The sequence below is a fragment of the Cyrtonyx montezumae genome, unplaced genomic scaffold (genome assembly GCF_038088225.1).
Source record: "Cyrtonyx montezumae isolate F1298 unplaced genomic scaffold, pur_monq_1.0 scaffold_33, whole genome shotgun sequence".
Taxonomy (NCBI): Eukaryota; Metazoa; Chordata; class Aves; order Galliformes; family Odontophoridae; genus Cyrtonyx; species Cyrtonyx montezumae.
In genome coordinates this window covers 535,251-556,547 of record NW_027072038.1, presented here as the reverse complement: position 1 = coordinate 556,547, position 21,297 = coordinate 535,251, and the positions used below count along the sequence as shown (strand labels likewise).

Genomic DNA, 21,297 nt, shown 5'->3' with positions numbered 1-21,297 from the left:
GGAAGGAATTTATGAAAGCTTTCTGAAGTCCAGGACAAATGAAAGCCATAACAAGGATTAATGTTTTCGATATTCCAGATTGTGTATGTCAGATGGAATCAAAACTGATCAAAAAAATCTTACGTGGGGGAGACTTCTGATTTTGAACACACTTGAATAAAGATCCAATAAAATATTCAATTAGAATTGGAATTTTTCACTTACCTGAGAATTAATTAACCATGCATTGTTTGTGAAGAGTTCAGTTGCAATTTATTCACCTGTTATCATTTGAAGTGCTGAGAGCTTTCTCTTTTAAGTTTCAGGTTCCAACTTTGGGTACTGCTCGTTGGAAAACCCATCCTTTAATGTGAGAGTGTCCTACGAAGAGCTCTGGTCCTGATTTACAGAGTGAGCTTCTTCTGTGCTGAAAAGGCTGCCTGATAGAATTGTACAAAAGCACTAAGGTATGTATCTGATTTACCCTTGAAGTTCCAGTTGCTTAGTTTCCTTTCATAGAGCAATTGATGTGGGAAAGGGAAACCCTTCCTGTTCAAAGCATTGGAGCTATATCAGACTATTTCAGCTGTGTCCAGCCTGATTGTATTTGTGATAGTAGAGGTAACACAGACTTTGTAAGCAGCCATCCCACAATGACATTTCCTATGTTCATTGCCTCTATAACCCTGTGCCTTTGTTTACTGGTAAGTTGTCTGCTTTCTTAGTTGTGAGTATGGCACCACACATACAACTAGGGAAACAGTTTTGCTAATTGTATTTAGTGTACAAAAATAGACAAGCTGGGACCAGGTTAGAAGAACATTCAGGAATCCAGAAATGGTTTTATTTAGCACTGTTTTTAATGTGCCAGCCAACTGGCAGTGGTCATGAATTGTTGACAATTAAATGCTTAGCATGTGAAGAGCTGAGGATGAGAACTTGGATGTATACTTTTCCATCAATAATTCACAGGACATTAGAGTCTCAATGTCAGAAGCTGTACCTCTGCACAGGATGGCAGTATATTAATGAACCTGCTCCAGCCATTACACTCTAATTGCTAATTTATTCATAGTTTACTAGCAGTGGGGAGAGAGGGGGAAAGAAAAACCCAAGGTCTGAATTCAGTAGCCCTTGAAACAAAGATGCATGCTAGCTTTAATTGCAGAATATGATTTCTGATTCATATATCTATTTCAGCTATTGTGAAATGAGACCAGATTAAAAGAAGTGAAGTGAATGCATCAAAGAGAAATTGACTTGAAGTAAACTTTATCACTGAATCATTACTCTGGAACTGATTGTTAACAAAAGTTCATAAGTTCATAAGTTCATAAGGTTGGAAAGGACCTATAAGATCATCTAGTCCAACCATCCTCCTATCACTATCTCTACCCAACTACTAAATTAAGTCCTTAAGCACCTCATCTAAACGCTTCTTGAACAGCGCTAGGGATGGTGCCTCAACCACCTCCCTAGGCAGGCCATTCCAGTGCCTGACCACTCTTTCAGAAAAGAAATGCTTCCTGAGGTCTAATCTAAATCTTCCCTGGCGCAACTTGTGGCCATTCCCTCTCGTCCTGTCATTACTTATCAGGGAGAAGAGGCCTACCCCCTCCTCACCACAACCCCCCTTCAGGAAGTGGTAGAGTGCTATAAGGTCTCCTCTGAGCCTCCTCTTCTCCAGACTAAACAATCCCAGCTCCCTCAGCCGCTCCTCATAAGACTTGTGCTCCAGGCCCCTCACCAGTTTTGTTGCCCTTCTCTGAACACGCTCCAGGGCCTCAATGTCCTTCTTGTAGTGAGGGGCCCAAAACTGAACACAGTACTCGAGGTGCGGCCGCACCAGAGCTGAGTACAGGGGGATGATCACCTCCCTGCTCCTGCTGGCTACACTATTTCTAATACAGGCCAGGATGCTGTTGGCCTTCTTAGCCACCTGTGCACACTGCCGGCTCATGTTGAGCCGAGCATCAACCAACACCCCCAGGTCCTTTTCCTCTCTACATTCTTCAAGCCATTCTGCCCCAAGCCTATAGCATTGCATGGGGTTATTGTGGCCAAAGTGCAGGACCCGGCACTTGGTCTTATTGAACCTCATCCCATTAAGGTGATTGTGTCCAAGATGATGTAGTGAAACATATTCTCATTTCCCTAAAAGTCTTCCCTGAGTTCATAGCATTTAATCCTGTGATTTGATGGTTATTTTTGGTTGGTTCATGTGTCTCCGTATGGAAGACATAATCTCAAAAAAATGCCCACTATGAGTTGAAATGCATTAATGAGGCAATGATACAATGCTAGCCCATTATGCTAGCTACTGTACAATTAGAGAAACAAGATGTCATCGTTTCTTGTGTGTCTTTATAACCTGGTCTGTTTTGAGAAAGTTTTACTAGTTACAAAGTCATGAGCAAAGAACATGCTTGGTTTTTATTTGCTCATTTAAATCAGTTTAACTGTGCTAGCATGCCTCTAGAGAGACCAGGTGTTACCCTACTGGATTGTGACAACTCTTTATAGCACCAGAATCCAGAAGATTCAGGAGTCTCTGTGGGTCAGAAATTGAGGAAGCAGATTTGGATTGGATTGGATTGGGTTGGATTGGGTTGGACTGGACTGGATTGGAATGGATTCAATTCACGCCCCCCCTCTGTCTGTCTCTGTCCTCCTGCACCTTCTACTGTGCCCATCCCAACACCATTTTCTAGGACACTCTTAAAATAATTCAGGAAGGTGTGGTCCAATTTCTGTCGTGTTCTTAAATGCCACTCATTTTCAGATACGTTTCAAAACTCAATATAGATGTCTTAAAATACATTAAATTGTGCCTCCATAATTACTGTTTTTGCTTGGAAAGTACCTCAAAAGAAGTCATGTTTTGAAAGACTTGCTAATTAATTTTATACAGATGTCTGCAGTCATTCTCATTTCAGTGGCACCGTACAAAAGCATGTTAAGTAAAATCTGATGCACAGTCTAGTTCATGAAATACATACACCCATTTACATATACAAAGACTCCTTTTCATCTGTGTACCTAGTGCACTTCAAATGTGAACACATCTGTCTCATTCAAAACGTGCCAGAACAGCTTAGAGAACTTGTACGCGTTTTTAGCCTCTAGAATTTGCAAGCTCATTTTAAGAGAAGATATTTGAAGCTATTTACATGAAATTCAGACAGGGGAATTGCAAGTGTCGATAACTTCAACTGGAGATGATATTAAGAGTGTGGTGGAGTAGTGGTGTAGCTGGGACAGAATAAGGTAAAGCTTGTGACATTACAGGAAGACAAGAAGATCCCAAATGTCTGTGCAAGGTCTTGTTTGAGCAGGCTTTTTTGCAATGATGTTTCATACTGAGAGTGTGAACAAAACTTTTCCTTGATCCTCTCTGCTGGGAAACATAGATGTTTTATTATATCTGAAATGTTTTGTGTATCTGGAAGTATGTTTATAGGTTCATAGGTTCATAAGGTTGGAAAGGACCTACAAGATCATCTAGTCCAACCATCAACCATATGTGGTGCATCCATGACAAGATCTTTCATCCAGTTATCTTCTTGGGCTCAAAATGTTGAATGGGGCTCCCTTCAAGCTGTGGGCAGTTTCAGAATCTTTTCAGGGATAAGAGCACTTCTTCACATTGAATCAGCAAATAGCTGGGAAGAAATTTGCTTAAAGTTGCAATTCCCAGTAATACGGACATGACTTGTCCCAGTAACAATCTCTTAATGAAGCGCATAGTCAGTCCTGTGTTGAATAATTATCCAGCTGGAATAGTCTCTTATTCGTGTTATTTTAATTAAATCTCTCAATGCCTCAGTAGCACTTGGGGATTGCATTGACACAGCCTTTCATAGGAGGTCATTGGTTTGAGTCCAGGCTGCTCCAATTCCAGATAGGGTTGACTAGTGACAGTGTGATGCTCAGTATGGAAATTAGTTGGCCATCCTCCTTCAGAGTCTACAGGACAAATGCATGCGTTGCAAAAGCACCATCACAACTGGCACTACTGTAAATGGTCTCATTGACCTCTTCACCAGCTTTTGGAGATGAAATGGTCTTACAAGCTCTCGTTTCCTGAAATAAAGAATGTGTGTAAATGTGTGTAGACAATATAGAAGTTTATTTGCAGCTAGCTAGTTGTGATGCTTCCAGTTGGAGAACAACACACACACACACACACATATATATATATACATACATTGCTAATTTAGCACTTTTTAAATATAAGAAGATGACAAAAAATAACCACATGGTATTTCCTTAGTCTCTTCTTAGGATTAGGAAAACTACAGAGAGATTACCTAGAAGCCTCTTTCCTTATCTCCAGCTTTCCCAACCCCCTCTCTTGTCTTTGAGTGGTTTCTTGGAATTGGCACTTCTTCAGATTGATTGTGTTGAAAGTTTCCTCTTTGCTACACAAAAGCACTTTGCTGTGCTTAAGCACTTTCTGCTGTGTATAGAAGAGAAATGTAGAATGAAAATTACACCTTTAGAGGGAAACTGATCGTATTTCATATTAAGACTATAGTTGAATGTAATTTATGCAGGGCTAACAAATGCTTAATAGCAATTGCATGCATGGTTTGTAGGTGTTAGAGATGGTTAAAGCATCATTATAAATCATATGTAAGACTGCAACTGCCAATTACAAGCATATTAACACGTAGTAATACTGTATTAACCCTTTATAAACTTCCTGAAGTAGTGTTCCCATAGAGGAAACTCATTTTTAGACTGAGCGTAGAAACAAAATGCACAACACTAGACAAAGAATGGAAGTTTATTCAGGTTGCAATAAAAAGTCTTGCTGAGATGTTTATTCCACAGATGATAAATGACTTCATTCAATTACATTAAAAATATATATGTATTAAGTCATCAGAAAGAAAATCTGCAGATTAATTTAGACTTCAAGGAAGCAGAGTAGACTCTGAGACTGATAAGGTAATTGTGAAGAAGTCTTGTTTGGAGTGCACAGATGACTCAAAGGCTTTGCACTTGCAGTCAGAAGGTCCCTCTCTCATTGCACCCCTCCATTTTTTATTAAAGTTTTTCTCTGGTGGGCTGTGTTAATCGATCAAGTCTCTGTATTTACAAAGTTTCAGCCCTCCTTTTTCACCCCATTGAAACAAAGGAGCAAAAACTTCCCTCTGAAAAATCCATAGGGCGAAGAAAACAAGGTCCCTAGAACATAAAATGGGCTCGGTTAGAGTGGTATGGACGTGTTTAGTAAATCTTGTTTTCATTTAAAAATTGTCACTGCTTCTGTTCCTGAATGCCAACCCTCTCATTTTCCACTCTGAAACATTTTCCTACTTTTGGAACATGAAAATGACCATACATTACATACATACATTAATGCAGCAACCTAGTATTGCAAAACCTGGATGTTTCCATCTTTATTAATATCAGAGATAAAGGCAAGTGACTTCTTCGCCTCTTGATGATTCCAAAGATTAAACAAATTGTAGGACTCCAAATTTATTAACAATTTCCAGATCTGAATTACTCTTATTCAATTAACTAACTCAAGGATCGTTTTCAACAGAAATGATGACCTTAAACACAGTCACTGTGGAAAGGAGAAATGAAATGTGGGTAAAGGGCATATTATTACATGCTTTAGTCTCATCTTGGATTTAGTAAGTGGCATCTAAGTGGGGAAATGTTTTACTAACAAAGGTTATGGGTTTTTAGGTACCTTTGAGATACAGTTATTTGGTGCTTCCCTGACCAATATATCAGACTGGGAGAGGTTGGTGGCTTCTGCAGTAGCTGCTCCAGGCTTGATCCGAGTCACCTCTCAGGGATATGCTCACATTTAAAAAGTCCTTTGGACTTTCTGACACTTTCACGGGCTTTAGAAGGTCAGATGCCTTCAGGGATTTGGACCATTACTCTGTCTCACAGTCCCATCTCTGTAGATGGGCAGGGCTCTTTCCAGAATGTATAGACAAGATTGGCAGGTGCCAAATGAAGGAAGAATGGGAACGGTGAGTGAATATAAATGCTGAAGATTATCCATCTGATAGATAAAGCCTCAGGATTTAGCTAAACAGAAATTTACTTCGGTACTAACAGATGTCCAGATGTCCTTTGGGATGAATTCGTTTATTTAAATCCTATCTGTTTTAATGAAACCCTTTTTAAAAGCTGGAATGAAACTCTGACTTCAGTGCTCACTCAAATGTCTGCCAAACTCCAGCTGCATGACAAGAGTGGTCCAACAAACATGCTTCAGTGGGTTACCCAGGCATTGACCAATGCTTTGGTGTTGTCTTTAGTAGACAAGAGCTTTGTATCTGCGTGTTCCTCCCTTCCACTGACACTGCTGTTTTCTTTTCCCACTGAATATCTTATCTGGTTAATCCTCAGAGCAGTTTAATTTTGCTCAATTGGCTGCAGTTATGAGAAACTGTAGAGGAAATCTTAGTGTGCTTAACAGAGTGTTGCAATATATTATGAAGAAATAGAGAAATGTGATTAAAAGTTGATTTTCACAGGTAGGATTATTCCTGGCTTCTTATACCTAAATTATAGAGGTATTGCAATAAAAACAGTGATTTGCTGTCAATCATAGGCAGTTAATGGGGAATATATTTAAAAAAATAATTTCTTTTTCCTTTCCCTTTTTAAAACTTAAAACGTAGACTGTTTTCTGATGATCATACTCAGGAAATGTTATGTCTGAAAAATCAAAACCTGGCTAGTTTTAAAAGCAGTGTACAACAAAGTGCTTAAATGAAAGAGAACTTCATCGTGTTTGCAAAATTCTGTGCTCGGCATCTGGGGATGTGGGTATTTTCCAACCAAGGTAGGAATTGTTTTTTCAAAACTAGATATTTTTTTTTGTGAGTTAACTGTAAATTTGTTCGTTTGGTTTTGATAGTTTTTTTATTATTATTATTTTTTTTTATAAGAAAAGGTATCAGATATACCCCTGAAGAATATTTTCACTAGGAAACTGTCTTTTCAATTCAGTGTGCATTCCTGTTTCACTGGAGGAGAGCTGGAAGGGAAAACCTACTTAGCTTTGCTTCTGACCTCCGCTGTGTGTCGCTTGTGTATACACCATTTTGAGAAGAAGAGTGGTGGTGGCACAACAAGGCTTTTATAGGATACATGAGCTTAAAAAAAAACACACACACAAAAGCAAATAAACAACCAAACAACTTTTGTAACTCAAATGAAATTTAACCAAAGGTCAACTGAAGTCAAAACCACACACTACTCACCAGAATGCACTGATACTGAGTGCTCCAGTGGGGAGGATGTTTCATCTAGCCAAGGTTTTACAGCATGATAAGTCGTTGTGATGGTTACTCTAAAGAAGGAGTTGAGGATGTCCATCTGTCTCAGTTCCTTTTCTTTTCTGAACTTTGCCCCAGTATTAAAGTTTCACATTCCAGTTTCCTGCTATCTGCCAAGGACAGGCTTCTACCCACTGTTAGAAAACACTGTCAACATTTTATTTTCTGTTTTCTACAGTGGACTGCATATCCCCCTACCATGGATGGTGGTCAAACTGTCGTAGTTCCAACCATCCTTCCTTTTCAGTCACCCAAATTTTGATAGCAGTGAGCATCTTCAGTATCTGGTGTCATCATTCTGCCTGCAAATTCCAATCTGATATGTGATCCTGTGAACAGTTAGAAGCACAAACAGGAATTGGCATTTGGGTACAAAAGCATGACTTCCTTTGAGGAGGAGTTGTGTTCTAATTAATGTTAGAGTATGACATTTCTACACTGTTGGGCTCGATGTTTATTTTTGGATTGGGTTTCCTAAGGCTATTGACTGCTTCAAAAACAATTAATGCTGAGATTAGACATTTGTCATTAATCAGATAAATTTATGAATAAAAATACTTGTTAGATGCCTGAGAAAAAAAATAATTAAATAAGGCTTTAATTAGATGAAGAAGAAGTGAATATGATATATGCCTGTGAGAATGCTGGTTTGAAAAAAGCCTTTAAGGCATCTAAAGTGTGGGGTAGTATAGGCTCCAGCCTGGCTCTTAAATACTTAAACAGCAGAAATTTGGGGCATGTTCTCATCTTCAATTTTATAGAAGGCCAGACTGGATGACTGTAATTGTTCTTTTTGTGCCCGAAATCTGTAAATCTGTCTGAGAAGTCTAAATGATTCGTAAAGCTTTGAAAATGCATCTTGGATGTAACTGAGTGGCTCAGTAGATCAAGGGGAAATAAAAAATACCATTTGCTGCCTGAGCTTTGTAAACTTGGATCTGGCAATGCGTGGACAGGCCAAAACGCCTCTTAGGTTTGTTTATTCTTCTTGTGTCCTTTTATTGTGCAGTAACAGTGTACACCTTACAGGTCTCCGTACATAGAAAAGAAGAAATTGACCAAAGAGAATTAGCTCCCTTCCTTCCTGCAGTCATTCTGCAGCTCATACTACTAGGAAAACTTATTCAGGGCTGTATATTCCTGTGGACTGGACAGCTAGCTCTATAGGAGAGCATAGCTGGGAGCTCCTCTTATTGACAAGTGCTGAGAGCTGTTGGTGTTGGTACACTTGGGAATGTTGGTGCACCATATGAAGATCATTAATTGTTTGTTGTTAAGCACTTGTGCCTGGAAACAAAATGGAAAGCTGAACGGCTCAAGGCCAACAATCTAAGCATACCTGACAAATACGTATATAAAATTACAGCTGTTAGTATTGATCAGAAACGTAACTAGACAAATGGAGGTTCATTATCATGGAGGAGAAACTATAGATCCCATAGCACACAAACTTATTAGTGTGGATAATTTATCTAGGTAAGTTGTGGTCAGGTGGCAGGAAACCACGCCAGCTGGATGAGGTTCAGCCAAGCACTTAGAACATTTCAGGTTTCTCTGAGCTGTGTGTGTCTCATTCCACTCACCACTCTAAAGAAATGGAACGAAACCACAAACAGTCGTATTCATCTTCCTTTACTCTGTGAGCTTTTTGAAATTTTTATTTTTATTTTTTTATTTTTTACCTGTTAGATTGATTGCAGATTTCCTGTTTTTTCCTTCTTTGTCAATTTTATGGGAGGGAGGGAGTGGGTGGGAAGGGGTTCAGAAGATAATATAATAAAAGAAACAAGGAAACAAAGAAAACCCACCATCCTGACTGAAAAACAAAATACCTATGCTTTTGAGTGAAAGCTTGCTCAGTAAGATACAGTGCCAAAGATTTCTGCTTTAGCATGCATGGTATTTTCAGTTATGGCATCAGAAGATTTTCGTGAAAGTAAAAATCTTACAAACTTTTTTAGTAGAAATGGGATTTTTTGGAGTCTCAGTGAGTGTGTAGCAGCTGGACAGCTTATGGCAATGCTGCTTCAGCTCATGTAGGATCAAAGGATCCAGGAATCCAGGGAAAGACATCCCCTGCAAATCTGTATGGTGTCTGTAGACATCACTCTGCTCGGTTCATTCTGAGATCTGGCAGAGTTTCAAATGGACTCTTCCTGGAGAACTATCAACACAAGGTATAATAGCTGCACACTTCAGCTTTTACCTTTATTGGGAAATTGTATCATGAATAAATATGAATGCTAGCTAAAATGGTACTGACTAATGCAGACGTAGCTGATACAGACATGGAAGAAGTACTTTCAACATCATTTATGGTAATTAAGCACTGAATCTTTTTTGAGGAAGGAGTGAGTATTGCTAGCCCATTCAGAGTAAAAATAGTGATTAATTGTATTTTCCTTCTGCAAATTTGTCTCTGACACATAGAGGTTGCAGTCTGGATAGAGGTATGGGAGAGGGGGAAGTTGGCTTCTAGGGATGTTTTTATGTGTTTCTTTGTTTTTAAACAGAAATGAAGCAGCGTGGACTTCTGTGCAGTTTTCATTTCTGTTGTATTGGTGTGTAGCAACTGCTGGATGGAGGCAGAAACCTCAAGTGGAATGGGCTGTAAAATGCTGGGCAGAGCTGTTAAATCGTATGGGGGCGATACTTGAAAAACACTTAAGAAAAAAGGAATAACGTAGAATCAAGTACTGAAAATCAACAACAAACACTTTGACCATATTATCATCTAAAGAAAAGATTTGGGCTGGGAATTGCTTTTAAAATACCTGTTGTCTGTGTAGCACAGGGAGAGGGGAGAAGCTGGGCAGACAGTGCAGCTTTAGGAATCCACGGACCCATTCTGTGATGAATGACAGTTTTCTGTTGTTATAACCCAGGTGAAAAGCATTAGGGGACACTACAGTACTGCCCTATGAGATGGCTTTGAAACTCCAAAAGTCAAATCAGTATTTGCATGGGCATCCACTGGGAGGTCTGTTTGCTGCTTGTGGTTAATGGGGCCAAACAGCAGCAGGTGAAAGCACTCTGCGTGGTTCTGCACCGGCTCCAGGTCCCTTTGGCTGAGGGAGAATTGATTCCAGCCCCAGGTGAACCTGCCAGACAAATAGCAGAAGGTGAAGCACAGCAGAAGCATCACGTCCTGGATCCCAGCACAGGGCTGAAGCCTCCTGACATCCTGAGACGTAGCTGCCTGGGAGGAGGGGGAGGCCAAGGGGGGGAAGAATTGAGGAGAGAAAAGCACCGTCAGCTTTACGTTCTCAAAGTTATTGCTTTGTTCATCGTTGCTGATAAAAAACAAGCAATAACCCAACACTTAAAAAAGGGAAACCACGCTGTTTTCTGTGTGTTTACAATTGGATTTGATGTGTGTAATGGAATTCCTTATATGTGGATGATTACTTCGTGCATTTCCTGTCCGTCCTGTCTCCCCCCTGCACCCCTCCCTCCACCCTCAACATGACTTTCACTTTGAATTTGCAGACATCCCTTTCCCTGAGCTCACCTAGGGAATGCAGGAAAATAAAATTAGCGTGGAGTGTGCTGAAGAAAAATAAATATCCAGGTCAGGTGGATTAGAAAGAGATCTGATATCAAATACACAGGGACCAGGTGTTGTTTTTTCAGTGTTATACGACTGCTATGAGAAAATCTACCCCATAAACACTGAATAATCAAGGGAAGGCAGAGGGGTCTGGGGAGGGATGGTGGTAAGCGAGGCAATGCTGTATCTTTAATTTTCTTTTCTGAAGGAAGAAAGTCTGCATAGCAATGACAGGAGCACTTGTTCATGCCTTTAATGTGTGATCTGTTTTCTCCAGTGGAGGGCACTCAGTGTATCACAAACTAGAACATTAGCACCAACAAGCTCCAAAGCATCATCACTCTCTGGAAAGCCTTCTGAATTAGACAGGAGCTGCCTCTCAGCACAGCTACAAAACACTTTAAACCTGACCAGCTAAATGGATAAAGCCATCCTGCGCAGCCTTTAACTGGGGGGTTACACAGCACGGGAGGCCTGCCTGCTTCAGGAGCTGGGAGCTGGAGATGGATTGCTGTGTCTGGGAATGGCAAAAGGCAGCAGAATGAGAGATGCTAGGTACCGGCAAAGCTTTTATTTTATTTTATTTCATTTTATTTTTTTCACTTCTTCCAGAGAAGTTGCTTCACCTTCGCCGCGTGCTGTAGCTTTCCCTTGCAGATTGCCACTTAATGCTGATGGTTCTCTGATGACTTACACAATGGCTCTCAGAGCTTAGAGTCCCTCCCTACCCCCCTTCTCCCCCCCCCAGCCGACTCCCCCCCCACCACCCGTCCTTCGTCCTGTCTTCCCCACCCCCAGCCCCTTCCCTCTCCTTTCCCTTCCTCATCCCCAAAATTCTTGCTTGTCCTCTCTAGGGAACTTTGTGTGGGGCTCTGGCGTGCACACTGGATGGCGGTGATGCGAGCGGCAGCCACGCTGTGACATGAAGATTCTGATGGTTTAAGGAAAAGAGAGCAGTTTCAAAAAGGAGAGGCAAAGGGAAAGAAAAAGAAAAAAGCAAAAAGAGGGAGAGAGAGAAGAAAACAGCTGGTGAGAGGAAAAGGAGGACGTTCGTTGGTGACAAAAGGATGGGTAAGTGAACTTTTCTTGCTTGTTTGTTAGCACAGCTGCAGCTGTATGGCATATTTTTTCAGGCAGATTATTAGCTGTTCGGGTGGGAAAAACAGCCTAACCAGCAGTGCATTCCTGTGCCAGGTGACTCACTGTATTTGCTATTGTATTTTTAGATCGTGCTTTCACCCCCCCCCCCCCCCCCACACACATCTTTCCTCCTGCAGTGGTTTCATATGTAATTAATGTGTGCATGCATGCATGGGGTGAAGGGGTGTAGGGAGTACGTTCCTGTCTGTCCAGCCACCCACACACCTGCACACACGATGCACAGAGGTACATGCTTGCATGAGGCAGCCTGCACATTTCTTCTGGGTTTCTATTCCTATTCGATGAGCCTGTAGTGGCATTATTCGGGCTGTCAGAATGGACTGTTAACACTTTGTGGTTAGGTTAGAAGCCAAAGGGAAAGGATTCTTGGTTCTAGAACAGATACCCCCTAATACTGCTGCTGGATTTCCAACAGTCATTTGCCAGTCTTATTTTTCAAGTGTGACAGGTTTATTTCCCTCCCTCCTTTCCCCCTCACCCCAGCCCCCAAGTCTGTAAGAGCAAGAACATATTTCTAGCTAGCTGCTGCTGACACATAGGCAGTAGCAAAAAAAAAAAAGAGGATTTAAATTAAAAATCTAACCTGAAAGTGAAAGGCAGAGATGCATAGTCAGGAGCATTTTAGATGAGGAATTATTTCGTAGATTGCCCCTTTGGTTTAAAAGCAGATGAAATAACTGCAGCACAAAAGTGGTTTTGTGGAGGTGACAAATAATGAGGTGATTATTTATCAAAGAGATACCGGCCCTTAGAATGCTTCCTATTGGAAGAATGCATCTTAATTCCTAGCAAGATTGCAACTCTGGACACAGAGGCATCAGTCCTAAAATCACTGCAGGCTGAGGAGAGCATTTATATGTGCTGGGGGTTCTGACAGCCCCATGCAGCCCCTTCCATAATTATTCAAAGAATGTGGAAAATATCACTGTGGCCATGCAACAGTATTGGTGCTACATGAGAATTTTGACATCTGAAATGCAGAATCTTAAAATCAGTAGGGTTGGGGAAAAGAGGAGGTAGCTGGAATACAGAAATTCCCCTTTAAACTTGGGATGTATTGGTGCTTTAAAGGCAGTGCTTATATCTCAGAGTTTCTATGTTATATTTTCACAGAGGATATGCAATAAATGTTTACCAGAAATAGCAAGTGCTTAGGTATTCATCCCTACATGTAGGTAACTTTAAGTCAATAAGTGTTGAGGCTGTGACTCATTTTAAGTACATATCTCCAACATTATCTTGTTACTCAGGTCCCATGCTTACATTTTATAGTATACCTCCCTATATGAATGAACTTTGTTTCTGTGCATCTCTATATGTTGAAGGTACGTGGAAAATAATGAGCAAGTGAAACCTACTCTCAAATAAAATCACTTAGTGCAAAAAGTAAAGCCTATCATTTTTAATTTAACAGCAAATGCATGCATTAAAGGTGGATCAAACTTTACAGTAAGTAGATATCTCACTTTCTGCGGTAATTTTTGGAGGAACTGAACTTGCAGTCGCTTTTATCAGGGAGCATATTTAGCACCACGTAAATACCAGCAGCTTTGGCTCATTTCCTTCCCAGAACTATGGAGCATTCAGCACAGTGACTTGACAAATATGTTTATTGTTAAAACCCTAGCATCTAGTCATAAGGATATACCAGTAGCCCTGAGAGATGATGTACAGGAGAACAGCGAATAGAGAACGGGCTCGTGGTCCTTCTGAGGGCTCATAAATCACACACAAGTAATTGAATAATGAGAGTAGTGCTGGTGATGGTGCAGGTAGGAGAGATGGCAAGCCAGCAACTCGAAGAGCAGACATTTATACAACCAGTAGTGCAAGCCAGGACACAAACAGGTTGCCTTCAAAACCCACCGCTTCGCTAACGCTGTATCAGAAACCCTGTTGATGTTAGTAACCTGTTGGCGATTCGTTTCGGTAGCTTTACAACGCACGTTTATTTTCTCTTTTAATATTGTAGGTTTCCAGTTAATTAAGCAGCTGAGGGGCTTGAGTGTGGTGTTAGTGCTACTTCCTGTGGTGCTGTTTGTTACGCTTGCGGGGGCTCAGCGAGCTTGCCCCAAGAACTGCAGATGCGATGGCAAGATTGTGTACTGCGAATCTCACGCGTTCAGAGACATCCCTCAGAATATTTCTGGAGGGTCTCAAGGCTTATCGTTGCGGTACAACAGCATTCAGAAGCTTAAATCAAATCAGTTTGCGGGCCTGAATCAGCTCATATGGCTTTATCTTGACCATAATTACATCAACTCCGTGGATGAGGAGGCATTTCAGGGGATCCGCAGGTTGAAGGAATTAATTTTGAGCTCCAACAAAATTACTTATCTGCACAACAAAACGTTTCACCCAGTCCCCAACCTCCGCAACCTGGACCTCTCGTACAACAAGTTGCAGGTGCTGCAGTCTGAGCAGTTTAAGGGCCTTCGTAAACTCTTGATCTTGCACTTGAGGTCTAACTCACTCAAGACCGTGCCCATCCGAGTTTTCCAAGATTGCCGTAACCTCGACTTTCTGGATTTAGGCTACAACCGCCTGCGGAGCTTATCCCGTAATGCTTTCGCTGGCCTTTTGAAGTTGACAGAGCTCCATTTGGAGCACAACCAGTTTTCTAAGATCAATTTTGCCCACTTCCCACGCCTCTTCAACCTTCGCTCTATTTACTTGCAGTGGAATAGGATCCGGTCTATCAGCCAAGGGTTAACATGGACTTGGAGTTCCTTGCACAATTTGGATTTATCAGGAAATGACATTACAGGGATCGAGCCCGGGACGTTCCAGTGCCTCCCCAACCTGCAAAAGCTAAACCTGGATTCCAACAAACTCACCAACATCTCTCAGGAGACCATCAATACGTGGATCTCGCTCATCTCCATCACTCTATCCGGAAATATGTGGGAATGTACTCGAAGCATTTGCCCTCTGTTCACTTGGCTTAAGAATTTCAAGGGAAATAAAGAAAGCACTATGATATGTGCAGGCCCGAAACAAATCCAGGGTGAAAAAGTGAGCGATGCTGTGGAGACATACAATATCTGTGCCGAAATCCAGGTGGTGGTTACTGAAAGGTCGTATCAGGCTCCCAAAACCCCCCAGAGACCTGTCTTTATTCCTAAGCCTACTGTTTCCAAACTTGAAAGCAATCAGCCAACGTCTGCTGTGCCAAGCCCTTCCACCGACCTCCCAACGCCTGCAGTGGAACCCGAGTACGAGCACGTTTCCTTTCACAAAATCATTGCTGGGAGTGTGGCCCTCTTTCTTTCCGTGGCCATGATTTTGTTGGTTATCTACGTGTCATGGAAGCGCTATCCAGCCAGCATGAAGCAGCTCCAGCAGCACTCGCTCATGAAGAGGCGCAGGAAAAAGGCCAGGGAGTCTGAAAGGCAAATGAACTCCCCTTTACAGGAGTATTACGTGGACTACAAGCCAACAAACTCTGAGACCATGGATGTATCCGTTAATGGATCTGGGCCCTGCACGTATACCATCTCTGGCTCCAGGGAATGTGAGGTATGAACCATGATCCTCCTAAAACCATTTCAGCTGCTGGGAAGGAGAGGTAAATGTTTGAAGCTCTTGAGGTGTCTCTAAATGCTACAAAGATTAATGAGTTTTTTTTGGATTTTTTTTTTTTTGCTTTGGGGTTTGCTCAGCATGCAAGGTTATCTCATTAAATTGTAGCAATCAGGGGAGTGATTGTGATTATTTTTGAACAATTCAGACTTAACAAAGAATTAATTTAAGGTGAAGTAAACATCTAAAATAAAGGTGCATTATCCTCCTCTCGTTTTCACCTATTTAATTATTGGCATAGCAAGAGGCCCATCTTTCCTGTGCTGCTAGAGACAGAGAAATTTAAGAGCCTTTTCTGTTTCAAAAATAAGCATGGAATCCTCTCTACTCCAGACCCCATGTCACATCTTGGGGGTTTTCTGATGTGTTTAGTGCTAATGCCAGAGCTTTTCTGCTTTTCCTGTCTGATTCAAAGGGTAAACCTGGGAGCAGCAGGACTGCAGCTCAGCTTTGGGTTGGGCATTTACTTGTTTTGCTGGATAAGCAGAAATATCTATGGTTCTTTTGATGTAGTAGATACGTGGGAAATAAAAACAGGCAAGCTTGTTTCTTTTCTCCGTTGTTAAGCTTTGGCAAGAAAATACTGTATTTTTTCATTGCTGCATTGTCATCGACACTATTTAATATGTATGTAAGAAACGTTTTTACTTGTGAATATAATTGCTTATTTATTTCTAATGAGGAAGATTTCCATGGTTACATTTTGGTACCTGTTACTTAACTCTGCACATGATGCAGTATCAGGGGGTCATGGTGGATTTTGGATCCCTGGTTGTGGGTGTCCTACCTGAATACACTGTCAGTGTGCCTGTTGATGTTTACTCACATCTTTTTATATGAGTTGAATAGACTATGGTAGATTTTGAGCAGCGAGGTAGTCTGAAAGGTGTATTAAAGTTGAGCAGTGCTCAGCAGGCTGCAATTCTTGGATCCCCATTTTTGAAAATTGGGTGTTTGGCACTTTTGGAAAATAGGGCTTCTGTAAGATGTCTGGTATTTGGCACCTGAAATCACTATCTGAGTTCGGACCGCAGAACTAAGGGGAAGTAAAAATAGAGATGATTTGGGGTTACTGTGTCTGGAGCAGTGTTGCTTTCAGAAAGAGAAAAGCACCCGTCATGCCCTTGTCATTTCTACCAGCATTATGGGAATGAATGTGTGCTTTGGCTTTTTCTGTTCTGTTAGCAGAAATAAACAAAACAGAAATAAATAGATGCTAACAAAGTTATTGTGAATTTTCTTTGGCTGTCACAAGGAGCGTTAATTTCACCTGAAAGGCTGTCGTGTCTTCCTGTTCAAGTTCAACACCACTCTAGTGTCATTAGCTTCAGTATGGACATTTTGATTTAAAGATGGTTTGGAAGACAGTTAAATCCCCATGTCATATCCAAAAGTGCACGTAATGAAACCACTGCAAGGAAATCTGGATCATAATTATAATGCACAAAAGATAAGGAGACATCTGCTGGTGTTTGGGAGGCTGAAATTGAAATAATTTGGATTATGGGAGATAAATAAATAGGTAAAGAGACCTACCAGGTCTGGTATCCAAAGGTCAGTGTGGCATAATTTCTTCCTGCTGCTGCTGAGTGTTAGACACAGCTTTAAACACAAGGGGACCCCAGCTCACCTGGTATCCAGGTGCTATCGCAGTGCCATAGCAGCTTGATTCAGCTGCTGCTCAGGTTAAGTTACGCTGGCTCACAAGTTTGCTGAAGTGAATCTGTTTATCCCATTATCCTTGGGGTTCCTCGTGGTGGTGTAAATCAGGAAGCCTCTACTGAATGCAGCAGTGCTGGGACTGAGAGAGTGTATGCTCTATATCTGCGAGGTATTAATTATGCGTTGGCTATTAGCACAGAGGAGACAGAAAGCAGCAGATCACTGAAGACACATGTAGCAGCCATAAGCCCCCACTGAAATACTATCTTCAGCTTGGATTTAACATCCTTCGTCTCCATAGCTACAAGGTTCCACTTGTGAAAGGACAGATATGCACTGTGCAGTACTTAGGAATGGTAAGAAAAAAATCCCTATAGTATCTTCAGCATTGGAAAGGCTTAATGTTGTAGGGGGGGGGAGGAAAAAAATGGAATATTTTGTTATCAATAGTTAATTCACCCAGGTGCACCTCCTTGTGGGAAAACTATTACCAAAACTATTGCTTTGGACAGGAGAGAGCTCAGGCCCATCCTCCTGCTGGTCTGACTTGCTGATTTATTGGGCTTATGCCAAGGTTTCCCCCAAAACAGAAATGTGTAGAAGGAGAAGAGTACCTGGTTATCAAAATGAAAGCAGAGCAATCATCAGCATCAATTCCTTAAGGTTCTATTGATTTTACTGTATTAAATATTTTTCATCATAACATCTGCTCTTGCACATCAACCCCCACACACCTTTAAGCACCTTCTGGGTGTCCAAAACCTGTGTGTTTTTCTGTGAAGGGTCAATGGGTTAATTAGTTATGGGTTAATTCTGTGTTAACCTGGGAAAGAATATTCCTGAGCGCATTCCTCTGTTGGAAGTTGGTGATAATGTGTTATGGTTTTATGATTTTTGTTGTATTATTGATATTCATTGATATGATAAAACCATAACATAATGGATGTTCCAGCTCATGGCCTAGGGTTGTGGTGGCACAGCCATTACTTTCACAGCTCTGAATCTGCTTTTCAAGTGTCCAGCTCTTCTCGTACATAACCACCAGCTCTCCATGGAGCAACATGTTTAGGCATTCATGCAGGTTTCTTTTTTCACAGCAGCTGTGCATGGGAGTAGGTAGTGGTGATGGTGGTTGTTCTGAGTTCAGTGAGATGCCTTGGCTGCACCAACACAACGTGGGTGTACAGGAGCTGCCCTATGTTGGGTCGTTATCTGCAAGCAGTGGGTGCCAGGGGTACTTTGCAAGGCTGCTTTTAAATCTATGCTTTATGAAATATTTCTCATACTACAGAGGCAGAGCCAAAGTCAGGCTTGCTGTAAATGGGAGCAACTCTCTTGGCATCAGTGGGATTATAATCACTGACACCTGGCCCATGGTATTCTATTTAGTCGGTTGGCAAAGCTTTCTAAAATAACTGGATGCTTATGCTTTTGGCTCTCACCATCCAGTTAGCAAACTGCTGCTATCTCATTTTGGTATTTGCTTTGTGCGTGTGCATCTTTTTCCCTCTCTCTGTCATGCTTATTTGTACATTTGCTGAAGATCATGGAGCATAAAAAAGGCAATTTTATAAACCAAGCTATAATAATATATTTCATACGTAGCACACAGTATCCACAGATAGCACATTATGTGGGGAGCAGGGACACTGCTTCAGAAATGTTTCCTCCCTTCTGCTAGGTTCTTCCTCTCCTGCTTCTCAGGCTGGCTGTTGCTGAACAACCAACCACCAACCAACCAACCAAGTGAACATCTTTTCCATGTTAGCTCAGCACAGTTGATGTGAAACCCTTTGAGAGACAATTGACACAGACCCTGCAGTGTTGCTCTTTACACTTTCATGTCTCCATGTCTAACCATACCCCAGAGTTTGACAAACAAGCCCACCTGTTCACATATAAGAATGTCTCTGCTGTGATGCTCCTGTATTTTTCACTGGAGTGAAAACCAGGGCAGTTGTCACTTGTATTCATACTTGCTAAATCAGTCACACAAAATTAGGTTTGCTTTGAATTCTGCTTGCTCCCCTATTGCCAGTGGGAAGAAATAGATTGGTAAAGGAAAATAACATATGCAAACATATTGGGCTACTTTTGACCTCCTCTTTTTGAGCCTAATTTAAAAGGAAATGTTGACACACTGCTGTTGATTATCATATATTTATTAAACATCATACTGTGTTGTTTGGAGCAAGATGCAAGAAGGAAAAAAAAAACAAAATGGCTTCCTCTTCCTCAGTGCTGCTTAGGCCAAGATTCCAGCTCTGCAAATATTTTTGTGGGTCTGTAACTCATTTTGGAAGGGACGTCCAGGGGTTAAGCATGAGCTTATGGGACATGGTGGCCTCAAGAGAGAGAAATCCCTCAGTAGTTTGGCAGAATGATGGGTTGCGTTTTTCTTTTTCTATGTGGTTTTATTTATTTATGAAGAACAGTGCCAATATTCCCTTTGGTCATATATTCTTAGAGAGAATATCTAGCAAGGACCTGATGGCAGAGGCTTAAGTTTTACACAGTTTGGGGTGATGTCAACAGATGGCAATTTTCCAGATAGTGCATTGCAATGAGGAGAAAATGGCAAGTGGGAAGCAGTGGTTGTTGGTTCCATAGCCTACTGCCCTCACTTTTGGGGTGAAGAGGCTGCAGTCGTTTTTCCAGTGACTGTATTTAGAAAAGCTGTAGGATGGCCCATATTAATTCAGTTTTCTCATATCCTTTGGTGCTGTGTCTCTTCCTCCACCTTTTTCTCGACCTCTCTGTGATTAGAAATGGACCTTAAGTTTCTGCTTGAGATGCAAGGAGTCTTTGTCATAAGCTCCGTTGTTGAAATTAGGCGAAGATTGAGGTGATCGTGCATTTCCTCCGTGCAATGTCTCTGAAAGGAATATGTCACAAGTGGGTTGGAGGAGAAACCAGAAACCTCTGAGGCACAGGGCCAGTGGGAGGTTTGAGGAGGAGGTAAATTTTGGAAATATCTTCAGAACTAGAGCCAAAGGTAGAAATGTGTGTTTGTTAGCATCAGTCTATTTTAACTCCTGCAGTCTTCCATATACTGCTATTATTTGCAGGGATAATGTCAGTAGGCCAAAGGCTGTGCTACAGAAGCACTAAGTAATGTAGTCATAAATGCATAGGGGCAGATTTTCCAGGGCTCAGCACTTGTAAAGCGTGAGAGTTCCCAAAGATATTACCACAATGCCTGGCTGTATTTCCGGGAGAGCTCAGCCAGCTGTGCATCAGCAGCAATTGAGACTCTGGTTGTGAATTTGAAAAGGGAGCTGCAGGAAGATGCTGAGCACTTCTGAAAGTCTTACTCAGTCCTCATTCAGGTGCCTGGTTGGGAGATTAGCTGATCAGAGATCTGGTCTTACTAAGTGTGTTCTGCCAAGAGCTTGCTCTGAGAGAAAGTGAGAAATTAGTGGCAGAGGAAGCTAAGCCTGTACCTTCTTATTTTCACTTAGACGTGAAACTTTCCTGTGTTCCAGCATTACATTTGTTCTGCTATGTCCCATCCAGAGGCTGACAGCTAATTGATAGGACTCTGAAGTTGCATAGAGGATGCAGTCTATTCAGACAGACATATCCAACCGAGTGGCATCCCAGTCTCCTCTTCTTCCCTTTATTTTGCCATATGCTGAAAACCAGTTTGTGTTATGCACGGTGAGGACTGATGGAACTGCACTATAAAAGCTTTGTGCAAGAGAAGAAAATAATTGTATTTCTTTTATAATCATTGCCCAGGCCTTGTGAAGGATTCCTGTGTGGCTGGAATTGTGACAGATGCAATTTACCCTCTCAATCTCTCCTTTTCTCTCACCCCTTCTTCTGCTTCTGCTCAAACTCTGTGATGTGCTGCCAGTATTTTAAGGAGGGGAAAAAAAAATCAATTTTAGTCCATTATGTAGCTCATGCCAGGAGGGAGAATGCTAGCAGACAGGGAGAAATCTGTCGAACCCATTCATTTGTTTCTTCTTTTAAATACACGCACACACACAAAAAAATCTCACTTGAAAAGAGGTGAACAGTCTTGTTAGTAAGCATCCT

General features: G+C 41.5%; 1 protein-coding gene across 3 annotated transcripts in view; it reads left to right on the top strand.

Moving 5' to 3' along the window:
* The first annotated feature begins 328 nt into the window (after nucleotides 1–328).
* LRRTM4 (leucine rich repeat transmembrane neuronal 4) overlaps nucleotides 329–21,297 on the top strand; it is a 211,840-nt gene continuing 190,871 nt past the window's right edge. Inside the window, exons 1-5 of one of the 3 annotated variants that reach the window (XM_065745055.1) lie at nucleotides 329–446; nucleotides 1,180–1,292; nucleotides 11,126–11,403; nucleotides 11,703–11,919; nucleotides 13,982–15,528. In XM_065745055.1, the coding sequence (XP_065601127.1) occupies nucleotides 11,916–11,919; nucleotides 13,982–15,528 (1,551 nt within the window). In that variant the 5' untranslated portion in view covers nucleotides 329–446; nucleotides 1,180–1,292; nucleotides 11,126–11,403; nucleotides 11,703–11,915. Of the gene's footprint in view, nucleotides 447–1,179; nucleotides 1,293–11,125; nucleotides 11,404–11,702; nucleotides 11,920–13,981; nucleotides 15,578–21,297 lie in introns of those variants that run through there. The other 2 variants (XM_065745056.1, XM_065745057.1) reach the window with 2 other exon arrangements.